This window comes from Heterodontus francisci, chromosome 1 (assembly GCF_036365525.1).
Source record: "Heterodontus francisci isolate sHetFra1 chromosome 1, sHetFra1.hap1, whole genome shotgun sequence".
NCBI classification, from domain to species: Eukaryota; Metazoa; Chordata; class Chondrichthyes; order Heterodontiformes; family Heterodontidae; genus Heterodontus; species Heterodontus francisci.
This window is the reverse complement of record NC_090371.1, coordinates 206,607,393-206,629,000: the sequence shown is the minus strand read 5'-3', so window position 1 is coordinate 206,629,000 and position 21,608 is coordinate 206,607,393. Positions and strand designations below refer to the sequence as shown.

The following is a 21,608-nucleotide window of genomic DNA, read 5'->3' as shown; positions in this document are numbered from 1 at the left end:
CAGCTCTTTGTAAGAGTTATTTCATTAGTGCCACTCCCCTCTTCTTTCCCCATAGCCCTGCAAAATTTCCTCTTTCAACTATTTATCTTATTCCCTTTTGAATCAGTTTCTATCATCTTTTTAGGCACTGCATTCCAGATCATGACAACTCACTGCGTAAAAAAAATTCTCCTCTTCTCCCCCTGATTCTTTTGCCAATTATTTTAAATCTGTGTCCTTTGGTTATTGCCCCTTCACCACTGGGACCATTTTCTCCTGATCTACCCTATCAAAACCCCTCATCATTTTGACCACTTCTCTGAAACCTCCACTTAACATTCTCTGCTCTAAGGAGAACAATCATAGCTTCTCTTGTCTCTCCACATAACCAAAGTCCTTCGTTCCTGGTACCATTCTTGCTGTTTCTGTCAAAGTTTAACAAATACTTTGCTAAGGAGTAATAGATGCTATTTTAAAAAATATTCATAAAATATGAGTAAAATATATCCTTATCTGTCTGGAGGGCACTGTTGACAATTGTCACTGCCCACCTTTGCCACACCCACATGTTGCTTCTGTCTCACTCTAGAATCATGTGGATCTGCATGAGTGATATTGGAGCATTAATATTTGTCACTATACCACAGGCTGCCTGTGAAACAGTATTAGGTTACAGGCAAGCAGGAACAGACAGTGATAGTCTGCTCAGCCACCCACATCAGAATAACAGAGTGTTACTTTATTTAAAATGAATGAAAATGAGATTCTTTCAAAAGCTGTACATTTGGCATTGGCAGCAGAATTGCAATATTAGCCATACAGTTCCTTCAGAAGACTATAATGAAATTTTGTAAGGAGAACTTTCCCTTGACTGCAAAAAACATAAATGCATTCTAGGGGTAATTTTCTGGTGGTAGAGATTAGCAAAAGGAGCAAGGAGCGAAGGTGTCTGCTGTCCTCAATGATAAGAGGTCATTTAGAATATTTAAATTCGTTGGTGCCGGTATTCATATTTTTAATCCTTGAAAATAGTGGATCTCCAAAGAATTATTTTTTACGGGGAAGTGTGGTGACAACAGTGTTTTAGTTCTGTCTTTTAACAACACATCAGTTTTTCAACGACTGCAAACTCTACTCACAACAAACATACTAAGAAGACAAATTTTCTGCGTTGTCACCATTGGTGAAATACCTCATGTGTTGTGAATATGCCTCGGAAAATCTACCTTTAGAAGCAGTAAACAACTAGCTGCTCACTGAGAAAGAGGCAGAGGCCGATAGGAAAATAGTAACATAGATCAAGAGTAGGCCATTCAACATTTCATGCAAGTTTCGCCATCCAATTAGATCATGGCTGATTTGTGTCTTAACTTCATTTACTCACCTTGGTTCTGTAATCCTTAATACCCTTACCTAACAAAAATCTATCAATCTCAGTTTTGAAATTTTCAGTTGAACTAGCCTCAACAGCTTTTTGGGGGAGAGAATTCCAGATTTCCACTAGCCTTTGGATGAAGAAGCGCTTCCTCACATCATCTCTAAACAGCTTAGTTCTAATTTTTAAGGTTATGTCCCCTAGTTCCGCACTCCTCCACCAGAGGAAAGTTTCTGTCTGCCCATCCTATCAAATCATGAATTAGATCATCACTAAATCCTCTGTACTCAAGGGAACACAAGCCTTGTCTGTACACAACCTGTCCTCATAATTTAACCCTTTTAGCCCCAGTATCATTGTAATGAATCTGGCTCCTCTTTCTTCAAGGCCAATATATCCTTTCTGAAGTGTGGTGCCTAGAACCTCAGTAATGAATAACAAATATTGGGTGGATTTGATAAGATTTTCCTGTAGCCCTTTAATCACATCCCATTTTTAAAAAAGGTTGCTACTGCCTCACATCAATTGACAGTTTGACCAAATTCACCTGATGGTTCAGTGGGTAAATGGCCTGCACATTGTTGCACCAAACCATACAAATCAGAAAGGACCCAGTCTTCCTGTGGGGAATGGGAGGTTTTCAGTTGGTGCTGCGGTAACTGGCTTCAGGCAGGGCAGCAATGGTTGGGGTGGGGTGGGGAGGCGTTGGTGGGTGAGTGGACACCTAAACGGTTTCAGTCCTCCTATGTTTGAGAACGAAGAAAAAACAGCCTGGATTTCCATGTTGGTTTGCTATCCTGTGTTCACTGCTGGATAGTGTGTGTTTGTCCATGTACGTATATATGTAAGTAGATGCCTAATAAGGACAGGATCAGCCTGACCTGTGATCGTTTAATGCCTACTGTTACTGCCTGGGCAGACTCGCATGCTGCAGCACAAAGTGGGTGATTGTGAACTGGCAGCAAGTTTTACTTCAACGGGAAAGAAAATTGGGCTAAAGTGTGAAACGGGCTCCCAATTCGCGATGGTCTGTTATCTAAACATTTACTTTGGAAATGCAACAGCAAGTGTACAAAAAAGAAAACAGGAACACAATATCTCACTATCTGTGTCAACATTTCCCCTTTTTTGGTGTACACCCACACCAGATGTTAACACTGCTAATGGCTTCACTTGGTCCTCAAAATATGATGAATTTAATCTTTTCCACTTATCTAACCAATTTAAACAATGGAGAAATTTCTTTGGCTGCACAATAAATGGGCAAGTTTCCAGATTGAGTCCACTGCACCAAACTTTTCTTTCTCCACTGTAGATTCTTCAGAATCTCAATATTGGGCTAAAATGACACGTTTCTAATTCCAATATAAAATTAGTTCTGGTGAATCCCTTTTAAGGCTCTTATTATTCTGAGCCAGAGTGGCCTGTTTGTGGAAAGATTGCAACTTTTAACAGATTGAAAAAATTTTCCCTGCCTGTGATATGCATTGTGCAGAAGCAGAATGCACTATGCGTGGAATCAGAGGACATTGTAGATAAGTTCAATTCTGTCCTTGCACGACAAGCACATGGTGAGGAGAAATCATTGAATAACTATCAGAAATAGTTGAAAAAGGAAAAATGAATTTGTGGTCGAAACAGCAAAATTGTTTAAGAACCAAAATGATGTCCCCCCCACATTATCTGTACAGCAGGTGCAAAAATCCTGGGCTGATTTTGTCTTTTCTATCTAGACAACACTCAATGAAATGAATGATACCATCATTTTGGGGCGGCACAGTGGCGCAGTGGTTAGCACCGCAGCCTCACAACTCCAGTGACCCGGGTTCAATTCTGGGTACTGCCTGTGTGGAGTTTGCAAGTTCCCCCTGTGTCTGCGTGGGTTTTCGCCGGGTACTCCGGTTTCCTCCCACCACCAAAAGACTTGCAGGTTGATAGGTAAATTGGCCATTATAAATTGCCCCGAGTATAGGTAGGTGGTAGGAGAATATAGGGACAGGTGGGGATGTGATAGGGATATGGGATTAGTGTAGGATTAGTATAAATGGGTGGTTGATGGTCGGCACAGACTCGGTGGGCCGAAGGGCCTGTTTCGGTGCTGTATCTCTAAATAAATAAATAAAAAATAAATTGACTTGATTAACACTAAGAGCCAAACTTGGAACCTTTCTGCTATGTATTGGTCAGTAATTTTGGCTTGCCAACCTTTCAGGATTATCCTGGAGTCTCCAGGAATTAAAGCTTAATTTCGAGGGCACTGCTGACAGAAACCAGGGAGAAAAACAATTCATTAAAAAGGGCTTTTTCATTTTCTTTGAACTCTTTAATTTTTCAGTTATAAAAATGCGGGAGATGGGGGAAAAAAGGCGTTTAACTGAGTGGAGTGCTTACAGGAGGGTGGTCAGGTGATGAATCCTCTAGGAATACACCTAACTAGAGTTGGCAACCTTAGTGATATATCAGGAGTGTAAACAGCAAATTTGGAATTGTACATGCTGCAGCTAAATGCTGCTCTCTCTACTGTGGCACCAGTAAGGGTGTTCAGCGACATGCTCCTTTCAAAAATTCATAATTTTTATTTTTAAAATGATACATTCCCATTAATTTTAGAACAAGTTTTGTTTCATAATTGTCAGACTAAATATCAACACAAAATTTAAGTTTAAATATAGCATAGGAACAATCTGAGCAGTGGTTCAGTTGGTAGCACTTTTGTCTCTGAATTACAAGGTTCTGGGTTCATGTCCTGCTCCAGGGCTTGAGCACAAAAATCAAGGCTGACACTCAGGCAGTACTGCACTGTCAGAGGAGCCATCTTTTGGATGAGACGTTAAACCCCATCTGCCTGCTCAGGTGGATGGAAAAGATCCCATGGCACTATTTCAAAGAAGAGCAGGGGAGTTATCCCTGGTGTCCTGGCCAATATTTATCCCTTAATCAACATCACAGAAACAGATTATCTGGTCATTATCACATTGTTATTTGTGGGAGTTTGATGTGTACAAATTGGCTGTTGCGTTTCCTACATTACAACAGTGACTACACTTCAAAAGTACTCCATTGGCTGTAAAGCGCGTTGAGACACCCAGTGGTCATGAAAGGCACTATATAAATGCAAGTCCTTCTTTTCTTTTATAAATGATAGTTGGTTTCATCCATATTCAAGAGACCAGAGGTTCCCCAGAAGCTACCTGAATAATCATCCTCACTCTCTCGCACTAAGAGGAACTTTTCCATTCCTTAATCATAGAAACACTGTACCTTTTTTCACCTCCAGTTCAAGAGATACTCTTCTTCTACATTTCCTTCTCTTTCACATCCTCCACTCCCATCCCCCTGCCCTCCTCAAGTTCTGGGAGGCACTCTTCTCTAGTTCAGTGGTTCTCAAACTGAGACCCATAGAAACTTCATGTGGGTCCATGGAATAATGTGAAAGTGTGAGCAGGAAGACTGGGTCCTTTCTGATTTGTATGGTTTGGTGCAGAGTCAGCTAGCTGTTTCACCTAGTGAGAGCGGCATGAATATAAATATCTGTTTTCTTAAAAGCATTATTTATATGTTTGAGAACCACTGCGCATGTTAACAGAAGCTCCCATCCGCATTCACAATGCCACTTTTCTGTAGTTTACATTTTGTTGTTAATCCCACCCTGTTTGTAATGCACACTTCTTTGTCTCCCCCAACTCATAAATAGGCTGTCTCCTCCGAGGCTTCCTTCACTGTTGAGCCCAGCTCCAGTTCTAGCTCCTATTTGATACTATTGCTTTACACCAAGAGCACAATCTATGTTCATTACCGTAGGGTACATCAGAAACTCTTGATCACAGTATGTGTCACAGTTTCTGCTCCTGGAGCAAATTAACAGCCATTTGAATAGTCTGTCCTAAAAGACCCTAGGGAACTATTTCAATGAGATGAAAGGGGATCTAGACAGGGTAAAATGGAACCAAAGACTGAAAGGGAAGACTGTAACAGAACAACGGGTGATCTTTAAGAAGGAGATGATTCAGTACATTACAAGAAGGGTGAAAGTTAGGGGAACCAAAGCCAGCGCTCCTTGGATGACCAAGGAGATAGAGATTATGATGAAACAAAAAAAGATGATGTACGATGCATGTCAGATGAATGCTTCAAGCGAAAACAAAGAGAGAATATAAGAATAGAATGGCAGTTAACATAAAAGGGAACCCCAAAATCTTTCACCAGTATGTAAATAGTAAGCAGGTAGTAAGAGGCGGGGTGGGTCCTATTAGAGACAAAAAGGTGATATATACTTATAGGCATAGGGCAAGGCTACAGTACTTAATGAGTACTTTGCATCAGTGTTTACTAAGGAAGCGGATACTAACAAAATATCGGTAGAAGCAGAGATGCTTGAAGTACTGGATGAAGTGAAAATTGATAGGCAAGGTGCACTAGAAAGGCTGGCTTTGCTTACAGTGGGATAAATTGACTGGTCCGGCTTGCATCCCAGATTACTAAAGGAAGTGGGAGTGGCGATAGCAGATGGGCTTGCCATAATCTACCAATCTTTCCTAGATACAGGGGAGTGGCAAATATGACACCCTTATTCAAGAAAGGGTGTAAGGATATTCCTAGTAACTACAGGCTGGTCATTTTAACATCAGTGGTTTTAGAGTGGTTTTAAGGTTTCAGAAACAATAATCAGGGGAAAAAATCAACAGGCACTTGGAGAGATTTGAGTTAATTATGGAGAGCCAGAACGAATTTGTAAAAGTCAGATCATGCTTGACTAATCTAGTTGAATTTCTTGATGAAGTGACAGAGAAAGTTGATAAAGGGAATGCAATGGCTGTTGTTTATATGAATTTTAAGAAAGGTTTTGACAAATTACCACATAAAAAGTTGGTTAACAAAACTGAGGCTCATGGAATAGGAAGGTTGGTGGTGTAGTAGTGTAGTGGTAATGTCACTGGACTAAGAAGCCAGCTATTTTAAACTAATCCTCTGAGGACATGGGTTTGAATCCCACCTTAGCAGGTGGTGAAATTTGAGTTCAATTCATAAATTGGGAATTAAAACCTAGTTTGATGGTGATCATGAAACCATTACTGATTGGTGTAAACACCTATCTAGTTCACTAATGTCCTTTCGGGCCATCCAGACCCACAGCAATGTGGTTGACTCTTAAATGCCTTCAGTGGGCAATTAGGGATGCTGGCCTAGCCAGAGATGCCCACAAACGAAAAAAAAAAATGACTTAAGGACAGTAAACAGCAAGTTGTGGTAAATAATTGTTTTTTAGACTGGAGAATGGTAGACTGTGGTGTTCCCCAAGGGTCAGTGCTGGGACTGCTGTTTTTTTTGATATATGTAAATAACTTGGATATTGGAATACTAAGTAAAATTTCAAAATTTGCCAATGCTACCAAACTTGGAGGTGTGGCAAACAGTGAGGATGATACCAATTGACAGCAAAAGGACATAGACTAGCAGAATGAGCAGACGAGTGGTGGATGGGATTTAATTCAGAGAAGTGTGAGGTGATGCATTTTGGCAGAAGGGACAGGAAGGAGCATATAGGCTTAATGGTACAGTTCTAAAGAGTGTGCAGGGATAGAGGAACCTAGGACTTTCTATGTTCAGATCTTTGAAGGTGGCAGAACATATTGAGAGAGTAATTAGCAAAACATTGGGATCTTGGGCTTCATGAATGGAGATATTGAGTACAAAAGCAAGGAAGTTATACTGAACTTTTACAGGGCTCTGGTTGGGCCACCACTAGAATATTGCATCCAGTTCTGGTTGCCACACTTTAGGAAGGATGTGAGGGTCCTTGAGAGGGTGCAGAGGAGATTTACCAGAATCGTTCCATGAATGAGGGATTCTGGCCATGGGGTTGGATGGGGGGTCAGGGTTGTTCTCCTTGGTGCAAAGGCGATTGAGGGGAGATTTGATAGTGGTGTACAAGGTTATGACATTTCTAGATAAGGTAGACAAGAATAGCTGATCGTACCATTAGCTGATCGTACAAGGACTGTGGACACAGATCTGAGGTTCTGGGCAGGAGATGCAAGGTGGATGTGAGGAGGAACGTTTTACGCAGCAAGTGGATTGATGACCTGGAACTTGCTGCCTACAAGCGTGGTGGAAGTGGAGATGATAAAAGATTTCAAAAGGAAATTGGATGGGCACTTGAGGGAAATAAACTTGCAAGGCTATGAGGATAGAACATGGGAATGGGACTGACTGGATTGCTCCACGGAGAGCCAGCATGGTCTCAATGGGTCGAATGACCTCCTTCTGTGCAATAATGACTCTATTCTGTTGGCACAAGTGCAGTGGAATGAAAGTCTTGCTGTTATATAGCGCCTTTCATGATCTCAGGACATCCCAAAGCACTTTACAACCAATGAAGTACTTTTAAAGTGTAATCACTGTTGTAATGTAGGAAACGTGGCAAACTATTTGTACACAGCAAGTTCCCACAAACAACTATGAGTTAATGACCAGGACATCTGTTTTAGTGATGTTGGTCAAGGGATAAATGGCCAGGTCACCATGGAAACCACCCCTGCTCTTCTTAAAAATCGTGCCTTGGTACCTTTTACAACCACGTGAGTAGGCAGACAGTTTTAAAGTCTCATCCAAAAGACAGCACAGTATTCTCTCAGTACTGCATTGAAATGTCAGCCTAGATTATGTGCTCAACTCACTGGTATGGGACTTGAATACACATCCTTCTGACCCAGACACGAGAGTGCTATTGCTGAGCCATAACTGACACCCTACAGCAGAATTCCTGCTATGTGGGTCATTCTAGACCCACTTTAACTCCTATAATAGCTGGAGTGAGCCCCCAGCCCCTTCAGGCGTGCAGTGGAGGTATGTGCCACAATCCTTCATTGTAAGCCAGAGCAGCCCTCACAATCTCCACCTGAGGTCCCACTTTGCCCAAAAGGAGCTGAAGAGAAAAGTGATTTTTTTGGTTAAATATTTGGTTTCTAAAGGAGCCTACTAGTTTTCCAGACCAGATGAATTGACCTCCTTCATGATCGACAACCTTAGTCTAGTAAAGGTTATAAGCCCTTTCAGGAGACCTCAAAGAGACTCACCAGCTCTTTGCTCTTAGCTGGCTAAGCTTTGCGGTGAGATCTAAATGGGTGAAATTTTACTGGGTAGCTCAAGAATTCCCACTAGCATGTGTCCTGGATGTAGAGGGGCAGAAGACAGAAGATCCACTCAAGGCACCACTACTGGAATTAAAGCTTCAGTATAGATGGGATATCAGCTGCATAGATCTGGACATTACATCATTTGGTGAATCCAGACTGCTGACAGCCACCTACCTACAAGACTTCTTTAATCTCCCTAATGTAAGTTAGATGACCTTGCCCGACCACACAAACGTTTGCATTCCAACATTTACTCTGGAATCAAAAGCATGGGGATCATTAGGCCCCGTCAACCTAGCTGTCTTAGCTACAGCCTCATTCTCTTCTTCATCTCCTGTCCCCACCAGCCTTTTCCTTACCTGAACCAGGCAGAGAGGCTGAATAAGAGTCTTTCAGATTATGGTGCCTTAATGCCTGAAGGCTCAGAGGCCAAAAGTGCAACAGAGAGAAGGGGCAGTGGAACAGATGCAGGAATCAAAAAGGTGGAAGGTGTGAACAGGAACATAAGCAACGAGGCCATGGAGGGATTTGTAGATGAGGACAAGGCTTTTGAAATTTATGTGTAGTTGGATAGTGAACCAGTGAAAAGTAGCAAGGAACAGGACACGGGGCAGGTTGAAGGAGTTGCAATTAGTGATGGCAGTCTATTACTCCAATTTCTTTACACTGCCTTTCTTTTTAAGTATTTTCATTCCTACCTGTCCCGATGTAGCCATCCCCAGCAAAGGATTCTCTTCATGTCTCAACACTGTGACCTTGTAGTGGTCCTTTTCCTCATTTACATAGGCATAAATGTATCATGATAACAACAACATCTTGCGTTTATATAGTGTCATTAATGTAATAAAACATCCCAAGGCATGTTATAGGAGCATTATCAAATGTAATTTGACACCAAGCCACATAAGAAGATATTAGAACAGGTGACCAAAAGCTTGGTCAAAGTGGTCAGTTTAAACAGTGCTTTAAAGGAAGAAAGAGGTAGTGAGGTGGAGAGATTTAGGGAAGGAATTCTAGAGCTTAGGGCCTAGGAAGCTCCACCAATGGTTAAGATCAAGTAAGCACAAGAGGGCACAATTGGATGTGCATAGAGATCTGCAAGGGTTATAAGGCTGGAGGAAGCTGCAGAGTTAGGGAGGGGTGAGGCCATAGAGGGATTGGAAAACATAGATGAGAATTTTAAAATCAAGGTGCTGGCGGGCTGCAAGACAATGTAGGTCAGTGAGAGCAGAGGAGATGGGTGAACGGAACTTGGTGCATGTTAGAATACGGACAACAGAGTTTTGAATGAGCTTAAGGTAATGGAGTCTTGGCCATGAGAGCATTAGTTCTTTGCCACCAGCTCCACTTCTATAAATGCCTCTGTTTGGCAAACAGCCTATCCAACCTAAAGTTGTGCTTGAGCCAAAAGTTTTCCCAGCTGCACTTTTGGATAATTGAACTCATTTTATTCAGATCCCTCCTTCACCACCTTATCTACCTGATCTGCTTTCTTCAGGGATCTATGAACATGCACTCCAAGGTTCCTCTGTTCCTTTACACTTCTCAGAATCATACCATTTATTGTGTATTCCTTGTCTTGTTTGTCCTTCCCAAATGCAATACCTCACACTCCTCCGGATTGAATTCCATTTGCCACTTTTCTGCCCACCTGTCCAATCCATTGATCTCTTCCTGTGGTCTACAGCTTTCTTCTTCACTACAAATCCGCACGACCAATTTTTGTATCATCTGCAAACTTCTTAATTATGCCCCCTACATTTAAATCTAAATCATTGATATGTACCACAAAAAGCAAGGGGCCTAGTACCGAGCCCTGCGAAATCCCACTGGAAACAGCCTCCCCGTCACAAAAACACTCATTGACCATTTCCTTTTGCTTTCTGCCACTGAGCCAATTTTGGATCCAGCTTACCACATGTCCTTGGATTTCATTGGCTCTTACTTTACAAACCAGTCTGCCATGTGGGACCTTGTCAAAAGCTTTGTTAAAATCCCTAGGTCTAACCCATATGATCCCAAAACACTGCTGTCTGCAGACACAGTTCTATGATCCCTGTCCTCTCTGACCTGCAGCAGCTCCCTTTTCCTCAATGCAATGAGAACAAAATCTTTCCCCTTTTAAGACCTCACTGCATCCTACCTATGCAACTTATTCCAATCCTATGCCCCATTCTATGCCCTTTGACCCTCCACCTCTGGCCCTCTGTGTATTCCCCTACCACTACTCACCTACTCGAAACACAGAGTGCAAAATTTGGCTCTGTAGTGCCCAGATTTTCATTTTTTATTTCCAAAATATACTTTATTCATAAAAATCTGTAAAAATTACATTCCCAAACAGTTTAAACCAGCATCAAGTCAAAAAATACAAACAGTGCAAAGGTGATCAGTTTCCTTCTATACAATCATGAGTTGCCTCACAACCCTTCCATTTCATTGTCATGCCATATACATTTTTACATTTACAGCAAACGAAATTTTCCTGATACTGTTCGAGGGGTTTCCCATGGATCCAATTGATCTCTTCCTGTGGTCTACAGCTTTCTTCCTCACTACAAATCCGCACGATCAGTTCAGCTTGGTGGGGGGACCTTACACTGTGGTCTTTCCCCATTGAGCCTTTGCTGCGGCAGCCCCAAGCTTTAGTGCGTCCCTCAGCACGTAGTCCTGGACCTTGAAATGTGCCAGTCTGCAACATTCGGTGGTGGACAACTCTTTGCGCTGGAAGACCAGCAGGTTTTGGGCAGACCAAAGGGCGTCTTTCACCGAATTGATAGTCCTCCAGCAGCAGTTGATGTTTGTCTCGGTGTGCATCCCTGGGAACAGCCCGTAGAGCACAGACTCCTGTGTTACCGAGCTGCTTGGGATGAACCTCGACAAAAACCACTGCATCTCTTTCCACACTTGCTTTGCAAAGACACATTCCAGGAGGAGGTGGGCAACCGTCTCTTCCTCACCACAGCCACCGCGGGGGCATTGTGCGGAGGGGCGAGACTTCGGGCGTGCATGAAGGATCTGACGGGGAGGGCCCTTCTCACCACCAGCCAAGCTACATCTTGGTGCTTGTTTGAAAGTTCTGGTGATGAGGCATTCCGCCAAATGAATTTGGCGGTCTGCTCGGGGAACCATCCGACAGGATCCCCTGTCTCCTTTTCCCGTAGGGCCTTGAGGACATTCCGTGCACACCACTGCCTGATGGATCGGTGGTCAAAGGTGTTTTCCCGCAGAAACTGTGTAGTGCCCAGATTTTCAGTACTTTGAGTACTGCTTTCCCTCCAAAATTGCATCTGCAGCACACACACACTAGCTAGGTTCCAGCTGTGCGGATGCCATTTTGGTGAGAGGGTGGGCATACGCACATGGAGCGACTGCTGGGAGTAAGCAGATTGTGTCATCAATCAGCCTGAATTGCTAATTTGAAGCCACGCTGCCATTTTGAAGTTCGAAGCTCAGCTCATGCCTTCTCTTAACTTTGCATAGCTGAACATGTATATTCATCAGCTGGAAAGGGCCTCCTCCCCACCAGCACAATTTAAAGGGATTATCAACTACGTTCAGGTCAGTTGCTGATGATCTCTACTGGCTGTTGCTGTGATTGTAGAAGTGTTTGTTGGTTTCTAGAGTTGTTTAAAGTTGCTGAAGTCCAAAGGGAGTGGTGTGGCACATGCTGAAGGATTTTGTCCTGACTTCCAGCATTCTGCTCAAACCATTTGCTCGCAGATATGGGTGCAGTTGTTTGCATCCCCCTTGGAATACAGCATGACAGGGTATATGAGCAGAGTCCACATCAGAACAGGACAGATCAGAATCACAGAATTGTTACAGCACAGAAGGAAACCATTTGGCCCATTGTGTCTGTGCCGGCTCTCTAAAGAATCATTTTACTTTGTGCCACTCCCCGGCCTTCTCCCTGTAGTCCCGCACATTCTTCCTTTTCAGATAACAATCCAATTCCCTCTTGAACGCCTCAATTGAACCTGCCTCCACCACATTCTCAGGTAGTGCATTCCAAATCCTAACCACTCGCTGTGTGAAAACGTTTTTCCTCATGTTGCCATTGCTTCTTTTGCCAGTTACATTCAATCTGTGCTGCCTTCTTCTTGATCCTTCCACCGATGGGAGCAGTTTTTCCCTATCTGTCCAGACCCCTCATGATTTTGAATGCCTCTATCAAATCTCCTCTCAACCTTCTCTTCTACAAGGAAGACAATCCCAACTTCTCCAATCTAGCTACAAAACTGAAGTTCCTCATCCCTGGAACCATTCTCATGACTCTTTACTGCATTCTCTCTAATGCCTTCACACCTTTGCTAAAGTGTGGCATCCGGTGCTGGACACAATACTCCAGCTGAGGCCGAACTAGTGTTTTATGCAAATTTAGCATAACGTCCTTGCTTTTGTTCTCTATGCCGCTATTCATGAAGCCTAGTATGCTGTATGCTCTATTAACCGTGTTCTCAACCTGTCCTGCCACCTCCAGTGATGTATGCACAAATACACCCAGGTCCCTCTGTTCCTGCACCCCCTTTAGAATTGCACCCTTTCTTTTACATTACCTCTCCGTGATCTTCCTACCAAAATAAATCACTTCACACTTCTCTGCATTAACTTTCATCTGCCACTTGTCCGCCCATTCCACCAGCCTTTCTATTTGCCTCATGGTTGGGTCCGCAAGTGTGCAAATGGAGTTGGCCGCCACTTCCAAGCTGGAAAGGATGGGCTCCAAGCTCTGCACAAAGCCCTGCACCAAGTTGGTGTTGGATCTCTCCATGCTCCTTGACATTGACCGCTGGCTTTCTGGCAGGCTTCCCAATGCACCAAGCATTTCTGTGTGCATGCCCATCAGTCTTTTTCTGGATGCCATCCCAACGAAGTCCTCATCTGAGTCCTCTGCAACAGAACTTGCGTGTAACCTCATCTTCTGGCGAGCTGGCATCTGTGCTACCCCTATTCCCTGCCCTGACTACAAGCCACTTGTGTCCAGTGTCACACCACGTGCCTATCCCATTGTATGTTATACTCTACAGTACATGCAGTGTCACTAACTGAGGCTGGTGGCTCCGAGTATGAGATCGAGTGACAGTGTTTCTTCATCATCATTGTCGTTCTACTCTTCCACTTCTTGCCTGGCCAGGTTGCAGTTCTTGGGTATCTGAAAGGCAAAACACACAATGCTAGGGTTGTGGTGAGGGGAGAGGTGGGAAAGTAAGAGGTGCATACTCACACCATTTACAGCTTGCACATCAGAAGAGATTGTGGGATGAGGGGAAAGTGGGATGTGAGAAGGTGAATTAAGTACAAAGATGCATGAATCTTCAATGCTTTCAGGCCCGGGACTGCCCATGGCCTCAGTCGTGGCCGCTCCATCGATGGCAACCAGCATCTCCTCCATTGGTCCCCTGCCAGTTAGGTGCTGCTGCGTCCGTTTTGCACCACCTTCTCCTGCAAGAGAGAGGGAATTGTGTCAGTGAGTGTGATGCAATGTATATTGGTGGTATGCCTGTCACGGTTGAGTAGCTGACAATATGTGCAAGCTGTGAGATGTGGATGTGAGGCTTGTAGCAGTTCTAAGTGTGTGAGGGTGAGGTGAAGCTATGAATGTGAGGTATGGAGTCTTGATTGATAGAGATTGTTGATAGGTGAGTGATGGGAGTGTGCTGAAGTGAACAGTGTGTGAGGCTGGTGGTGCAGTTGGTGAGTTATGACATTTGAAGATGCATTCACCGACCTTGACCACTCGTGTGAGGTCATTAAAGATCTTGTGGCACTGCATTCAGGTCCTTGGGGCTTGGCTCCTGGCATTGACCACCATGCTATCAGTTCCCAGTGCCTTCTCACAGTGTACCTGGAGGACCTCATGGCCCCTTGCGGATAGATGACTTCTCTCCTCCTGTCCACCTCCTCCACCAGGAGAGTGTGAGAGAACCTTGGAGCACACTCTCTGCCCTGTTGCATCATAATGCAACGTTCTTCTTGCTCTCACTCTCTTCTGCAATCAATTTGAGCACCTCCTGTTTAAAGGATGCAGTTTGGCTTTACATAGTACAGGCTAGCTTTAAGTGGTGCTAGCCTTGCAGAAACTTGGGCCCCCTGCTGTGGCATGCAGACACTCAGCAGTGTGTTTTTTAAAATTCATTTATGGGATGTGGGCGTCGCTGGCCAGGCCAGCATTTATTGCCCATCCCTAATTGCCCTGGAGAAGGTGGTGGTGAGCTGCCTTCTTGAACCGCTGCAGTCCATGTTGGGTAGGTACACCCACAGTGCTGTTAGGAAGGGAGTTCCAGGATTTTGACCCAGTGACAGTGAAGGAACGGCGATATAGTTCCAAGTCAGGATTGTGTGTGACTTGGATGGGAACATGCAGGTGGTGGTGTTCCAATGCATTTGCTGCCCTTCTCCTTCTAGTTGGTAGAGGTCGCGGGTTTGGAAGGTGCTGTCAAAGGAGCCTTGGTGCATTGCTGCAGTGCATCTTGTAGATGGTACACACTCCTGCCACTGTGTGTCGGTGGTGGAGGGAGTGAATGTTTGTAGATAGGGTGCCAATCAAGCGGGCTGCTTTGACCTGGATGGTGTCGAGCTTCCTGAGTGTTGTTGGAGCTGCACCCATCCAGGCAAGTGGAGAGTATTCCATCACACTCCTGACTTGTGCCTTGTAGATGGTGGACAGGCTTTGGAGAGTCAGGGGGTAAGTTCCTCGCTGCAGGATTCCTAGCCTCTGACCTGATCTTGTAGCCACGGTATTTATATGGCTACTCCAGTTCAGTTTCTGGTCAATGGTAGCCCCTAAGATGTTGATAGTGGGGGATTCCGCGATGGTAATGCCATTGAATGTCAAAGGGAGATGGTTAGATTCTCTTTTGTTGGAGATGGTCATTGCCTGGCACGAAAGTTACTTGCCACTTATCAGCCTTAGCCTGGATATTGTCCAGGTCTTGCTGCATTTCTACACAGACTGCTTCAGCATCTGAGGAGTTGCGAATGGTGCTGAACATTGTGCAATCATCAGCGAACATCCCCATTTCTGACCTTATGATTGAAGGAAGGTCATTGATGAAGCAGCTGAAGATGGTTGGGCCTAGGACACTACCCTGAGGAGCTCCTGCAGTGATGTCCTGGAGCTCAGATGATTGACCTCCAACAACCACAATCATCTTCCTTTGCGCTAGGTATGACTCCAGCCAGCGGAGGGTTTTCCCCCTGATTCCCATTGACCTGAGTTTTGCTAGGGTTCCTTGATGCCATACTCGGTCAAATGCTGCCTTGATGTCAAGGGCAGTCACTCTCACCTCACCTCTTGAGTTCAGCTCTTTTGTCCATGTTTGAACAAAGGCTGTAATGAGGTCAGGAGCTGAGTGGTCCTGGCGGAACCAAACTGAGCATCACTGAGCAGGTTGTTGCTAAGCAAGTGCCGCTTTATGGCACTGTTGATGACACCTTCCATCACTTTACTGATGATTGAGAGTAGGCTGATTGGGCGGTAACTGGCCGGGTTGGACTTGTCCTGCTTTTTGTGTACAGGACATACCTGGGCAATTTTTCACATGCCGGGTAGATGCCAGTGTTGTAGCTATACTGGAACAGCTTGGCTAGGGGCGCGGCAAGTTCTGGAGTACAGGTCTTCAGTACTATTGCCGGAACATTGTCAGGACCCATAGCCTTTGCAGTATCCAGTGCCTTCAGTCGTTTCTTGATATCACGCGGAGTGAATCGAATTGGCTGAAGTCTGGCATCTGTGATGTTGGGGACTTCAGGAGGAGGCCGAGATGGATCATCAACTCGGCACTTCTGGCTGAAGATTGTTGCAAATGCTTCAGCCTTATCTTTTGCACTGATGTGCTGGGCTCCCCCATCATTGAGGATGGGGATATTTGTGGAGCCACCTCCTCCTGTTAGTTGTTTAATTGTCCTGTGTTGTAGCTTCATCAGGTTGACACCTCATTTTGAGGTATGCATGGTGCTGCTCCTGGGATGCCCTCCTGTACTCTTCATTGAACCCGGGTTGGTCTCCTGGCTTGATGGTAATGGTAGATTGGAGGATATGCCGGGCCATGAGGTTACAGATTGCGGTTGAGTACAATTCTGCTGCTGCTGATGGCCCACAGCGCCTCATGGATGCCCAGTTTTTCATTGCTAGATCTGTTCGAAATCTATCCCATTTAGCACGGTTGTAGTGCCACACAACACGATGTTGTGTATCCTCAATGTGAAGGCAGGACTTATTCTCCACAAGGACTGTGCGGTGGTCACTCCTACCAATACTGTCATGGACAGATGCATCTGCGGCAGGCAGATTGGTGAGGACGAGGTCAAGTATATTTTCCCCTCCTGTTGGTTCCCTCACCACCTGCCGCATATCCAGTCTAGCAGATATGTCCTTTAGAACTCGGCCAGCTCGGTCAGTAGTGGTGCTACCGAGCCACTCTGGTGATGGACATTGAAGACCCCCACCCAGAGTACATTCTGTGCCCTTGCCACCCTCAGTGCTTCCTCCAAGCACTGGCCACAAAGCTATCATTCAAATTAGCAAGCCGCACAAAGTTTGCATGCTGCCTGCACAGAAGCAACAGGCATGGATTAATTATGCATTACGCTATTTGTGTCCTTTTTTGGACCCTGTTCAATTTTGCACCCACAATCTCCGGGCATTCTTTGGAACTCCCTTCCTAAGATTTTTCACTCAGGTACTTCTCTCCACTCCTGAAAAAGTTTATTTTTGGTTATCTAACTCTTTTACTACGACTCGGTGAACTATCTGTCCTATGTGAAGTTCTATTTCTTTATCGGCACTGTAAAAGTGGAAGTTGTTGCTGTGGAATAGGTCAGATGCAAAGTGAAATCCCAGTATTCGGCAAAAGCAATGCACCTGAACCACGAAGTCAGAACAGAAAACCATCAGGAACAGCACAGACAGAGGGTTAAGGTAGTGAGGGGGTCTGCACCACATTCCCAATCTGTTCCTGCCTCTTACTTTACCTGAAATCAAGTACAGCAAGGTCACCTGCCCTCATTTAATGTGGGGCCCTCATTTAAATTACAAAGTTGACACCCAATGATATAATGGAGATGCGCATGCTATTTGTATTCCAAGATGACTAAGGATCGTGCTGTCTCGGACTTGTCAGCTTTTGCTGCTAGTTGGCAACATCTTGTCCACAAGATGCCCAGGCAAATGCTCCTCCTGGCCCCACAAGAATACCTTAGGGCTTCCACTCCTTCCTGATTGTAAACTTTATCGATCTTGTCCCTTTCTGACCTTACTGTGGACCGTTTGTTGGATCTCCAGTGGAGGCCTGACACACCCACAGATTACCATTCCACCCATTGGTATTGATGTCATTCCTACCGCTTCCGGATGGCACAGAGTCAGCAAACCATTGAGGCCTGGGAGTTAAAATATTGCTACCCACTTCGGCCCCTGCACTCCAGTTCTTAGCCAGAGTTAAAATGAGGGTCTATCTTTTAAGATTGCTCCAATCAGACGAGTAAAAAAAACACTGAAGGAGGTTTAAACAATTTCATGGAGAGAAGGATACATAGTGGAATAAAAGGCATGACTTCATCACATTGAATTCTAGTGAAATCTCCTGCAGAGAAAAATACTCTTCTTCAGAACCTATGCCATGGATCGATTACAAGTTGAACTAGTTAATTTGTTTATCAACCAAAACTTTCAGTGCATAGGTGCAGTTAGAATCTAAAGATAACAAAATGAGGAACGAGAGATTCATCAAACTGCGAACTAAATTAATTATTTTTTAAATGTTTCAGTTCTGCAAGTGATCTTTTTTGCGCTTTTGTTTTGTGAAGATTTTCATTTTGCATTCTCTTTGCATTAACAATTTATTTTCTCAACATCATTCAACACAACAGTGGATTCAAAAGAGAGGATTGAAAAAAGAGAATGTCTGAAAAAATGAGAGTAAATTTAGGTTTGGAAAACATGTTTTTTGACCATGGTGCACTTTTAAGGTAGCCAAACATTTCTACTCTTTATTGAACAATGAATATTTTTCAATGTGAAGAACATGAAAAAAAGCTCAAACATTCTAAAAGACAAAAATTTCAACTATTTTTGTTGATATTTTTCCCTTTTAGTTTCTCACTGTTTTCTCCCACTGTGCAGCTTCCGTGCCTGGCAAAGAGGACAGACTGAGTGAAAACTCTGCCACGCTTGCTGTCAACACCATTCCATGATCAGCTATCGTGGGTGAGCTGATGGGACCCTGCCAGATTTCACTTGAAATGGAGCCTTTTGTTACCATAGATCAAAGTCATACAGCAGTTTCTGTTTTTTTGAAATTATTTTCTACATTTTCCTTATTACCAGGTTTCTCTGTATTCCTCTCAAGCATAGAAAATGGATTTTGTTGCACCCAGTTTATGGGTGTAAACCAGGCACAACGAGACCCAATTTTGGGGACTAAATCCTGCGAAATTGGGAATCAGGCCATTTTTTTAGGCTGACCCCCTTAAACAGGCATCAGGTCTCTTACGGATGTAAATGATGTGCCTAATACTTGTTTTCCACTTCAGGAGTCAGACCTGCCCCACTCAAAATTCATCACAGGCTGTTGCAGCCACTATTGAAAGCGATTTTGAGAAAGAAAAAGGATTTTTTAAAAACATTCATTTGTGCTCCTCCTGGTTCCACAACCCAATGTGCAGGATCAGGGGTAGCAACAAATTTCTTGCAACCTCATGGCACAGCCATCCTGTCTACAAGATGTGCCTGATAGTGAAAAGGAGATCATTTAAAACTAACATTCAGGAAACAGTTATAGAACAACTCCTCAGTAACTTGTGAAGATTACACTGGGAGCAGGGGGGTGGTGGTGGGGGAGGGGGGCATGGTGGGCACGACAATAAATAAATGAATTGGTATTTTAAACAATATGCAATTTCTGAACATGATTAACAAGATATAGTGATAGGACAGTCAACTTCAGAATTTGTTGCTTTACATTTATGATTGGCAAGAGTTATGATTCTAGTTACAACTATCAAAATAGGTCACAATTTAAATCAAAATGAACAGTTCTGTCCTGTAATGAGGGACTGTGGATGACTGCAAGCAAGAAACGATAGAGTGCTAGGTCTTTTTACAGCTCCTTTTCTGACCATTTGGTGGATTTCATAATTGAAGAGGGGGAAAATCGAAGAACAGACTCACGCCACAGTCTGTGCAAACAGATTTGAAAGTATAGAAATTTTCAAATAACCTTCTAAATCAGTCTCCAAACAATTAATTTGCCAAGAGAGAAATTACAGCAAACACCAAGCCTCATTAAGAAACTTGAGAAATATACTTGATAAAGTGCATTTACATGTTAAAGCATGTTGCTGTCAAATCTCTCAGACGTCTGGGTGTAACTATTCACTTAAGTAAGCTAAAGGCTACATGACAGGCAGAGCAGCAGTTTTCAGCCAGGTTAACTTAACAACATTTTACAGTGACACTTACTGTTGCCAGAAAATAAGAGGCCCACCGACAGAATCAAATATAATCTTGAATTCCGCTGGTTCATGTTACCTTTATAGAGAGTATGCATACAATTTTATTGTGCTCTGATTTCCTCTCTTACACAAAGAAGCGTCACCATTTCCTGTTTCCTGTAAATGTTTCTGACTCAAATATTTCTCCAGGAGCTGTTTTTGAATGATCTTTTTAGGAAGTGATGCAATGCAACCTGAACTAGCTGCTTGTGCCAGGTTGATTATTTCTGAAAGTGGTTTCTTTCTTATTTATCTGCAAAAAAAGTGACTCCTGCAGGTTTTTTGATTAAATCTTTTTTAAACAGTCAGGCTGCTTCAATGCCCCCAGAGGAGATATATCTTTGTTATATGTTCCAGTTTGTGAACAGCGGATGTGATTCTTTTATCTTAAGAAACATTTTGCTGTGCAATGTTTTGATAAGCTTCTCATACAGGATGATGAATATCCTGCGAACTAAATAAATTCATTCCTTTCTGCTATGAGAGAAGCTCACACATATTGATCTCTCTTCCAGGTGTTGAGAAATTCCCAACCTGGCGTCTAGTGGAAAGAGATTAAAATATAAAATGTTCACATTACTGTTCCGCCAAAAATTAGACTTAAAAAATATTAGCCAGTTTCCCATGGACCATAGTGTGAAGATATAATTCAATTCTTCACTTTAATACCTGAGATTCGGTCCTTAGTTTTATATTATTTTGATTTCACACAATCGTGGAATTGTTACAATGCAAAAGGAGGCCATTTGGCCCATCGTGTCTGCACCGGCTCTCCGAATGAGCATTTGATAATTTGATGTTATTATTTTTAGTTAACTTATTTAATTTGGGAAGCAGAGAAAGTACAGTTGTTTGGTGCATCGGAATTTCTCTGCAGCACAGGTTGAAAATTGAGCAATGCAATACTGAGGCACCTGCACTAAAAATGTACTTAGAGAGTGATACGTTTACATAGCCAGTTTCCGATATAAATGCATACATAAGACGGGCAATTTTAACCCTTGTTGGTTTGTTTCCATAACTGGGCCCTTGAAGTCCTCATCTCTGCCCTGCTCAACAGAGCTCTGCAAATTTTCTCCTCAGCTGTCCCATGCCACCAATACCTGCTCAATTCACTTGTGCTCGGTCTTTAAACTTGTGCAAAACCCTCTGCATCACTATGTAAAACACACAGAATGCCAATGTTTGAACTGGTGCCTGGGAGACATGGAACGCCTGATGCTGAATCCTCAGATGGTTTGACCTTCTCTGGCGTGTCTTCTTCGAGAAGCCTTTGCTGCTTAGAAGGAACTAGGGGAAAGAGAAAAGGAACAAGATTTAGGATTGAACTTTTAGGCTGGATATCTACAGATGATCGTCTTGAGAATGCAGCTTGATGTTGTAAAACTTGCTGAATGTTTGCCAGGTGAAGGAAGGGTGACAGGTGATATGCAAACACCCTTCTCAGATAAATCAGCAGCCTCTCCTTCCCTGACATGCATAGCTGTGCTTGGGCTACTGATCCCCAAGGCTCTTCCTCTGCCTTCGTGAAGTCTATATTATTGGGTATTCCTCCCCCAAACTTGGCTCTCTCCCTGGCATTATGTACCATCCAGACTGCTGAAAAGAGGCTGAGAGTTAGG

The 21,608-nt window shown here is 43.6% G+C and overlaps 1 protein-coding gene across 6 annotated transcripts in view; it reads right to left on the bottom strand.

The window, feature by feature from the left end:
* The window catches only part of tmem154 (transmembrane protein 154), a 70,756-nt gene extending 50,659 nt beyond the window's left edge, over positions 1 to 20,097 (bottom strand). For 4 of the 6 annotated variants that reach the window (XR_010975858.1, XM_068040958.1, XM_068040947.1 and 1 more), the window contains exon 1: positions 19,955 to 20,089. Coding sequence is in view for 5 of the 6 variants with exons in the window: in XM_068040958.1 (XP_067897059.1) it covers positions 19,955 to 20,042 (88 nt within the window). In the remaining variant the exon portion in view is untranslated. Of the gene's footprint in view, positions 1 to 19,954 lie in introns of all 6 variants that reach the window. The other 2 variants (XM_068040973.1, XM_068040990.1) reach the window with 2 other exon arrangements.
* Between the last annotated feature and the right edge of the window lie 1,511 nt (positions 20,098 to 21,608).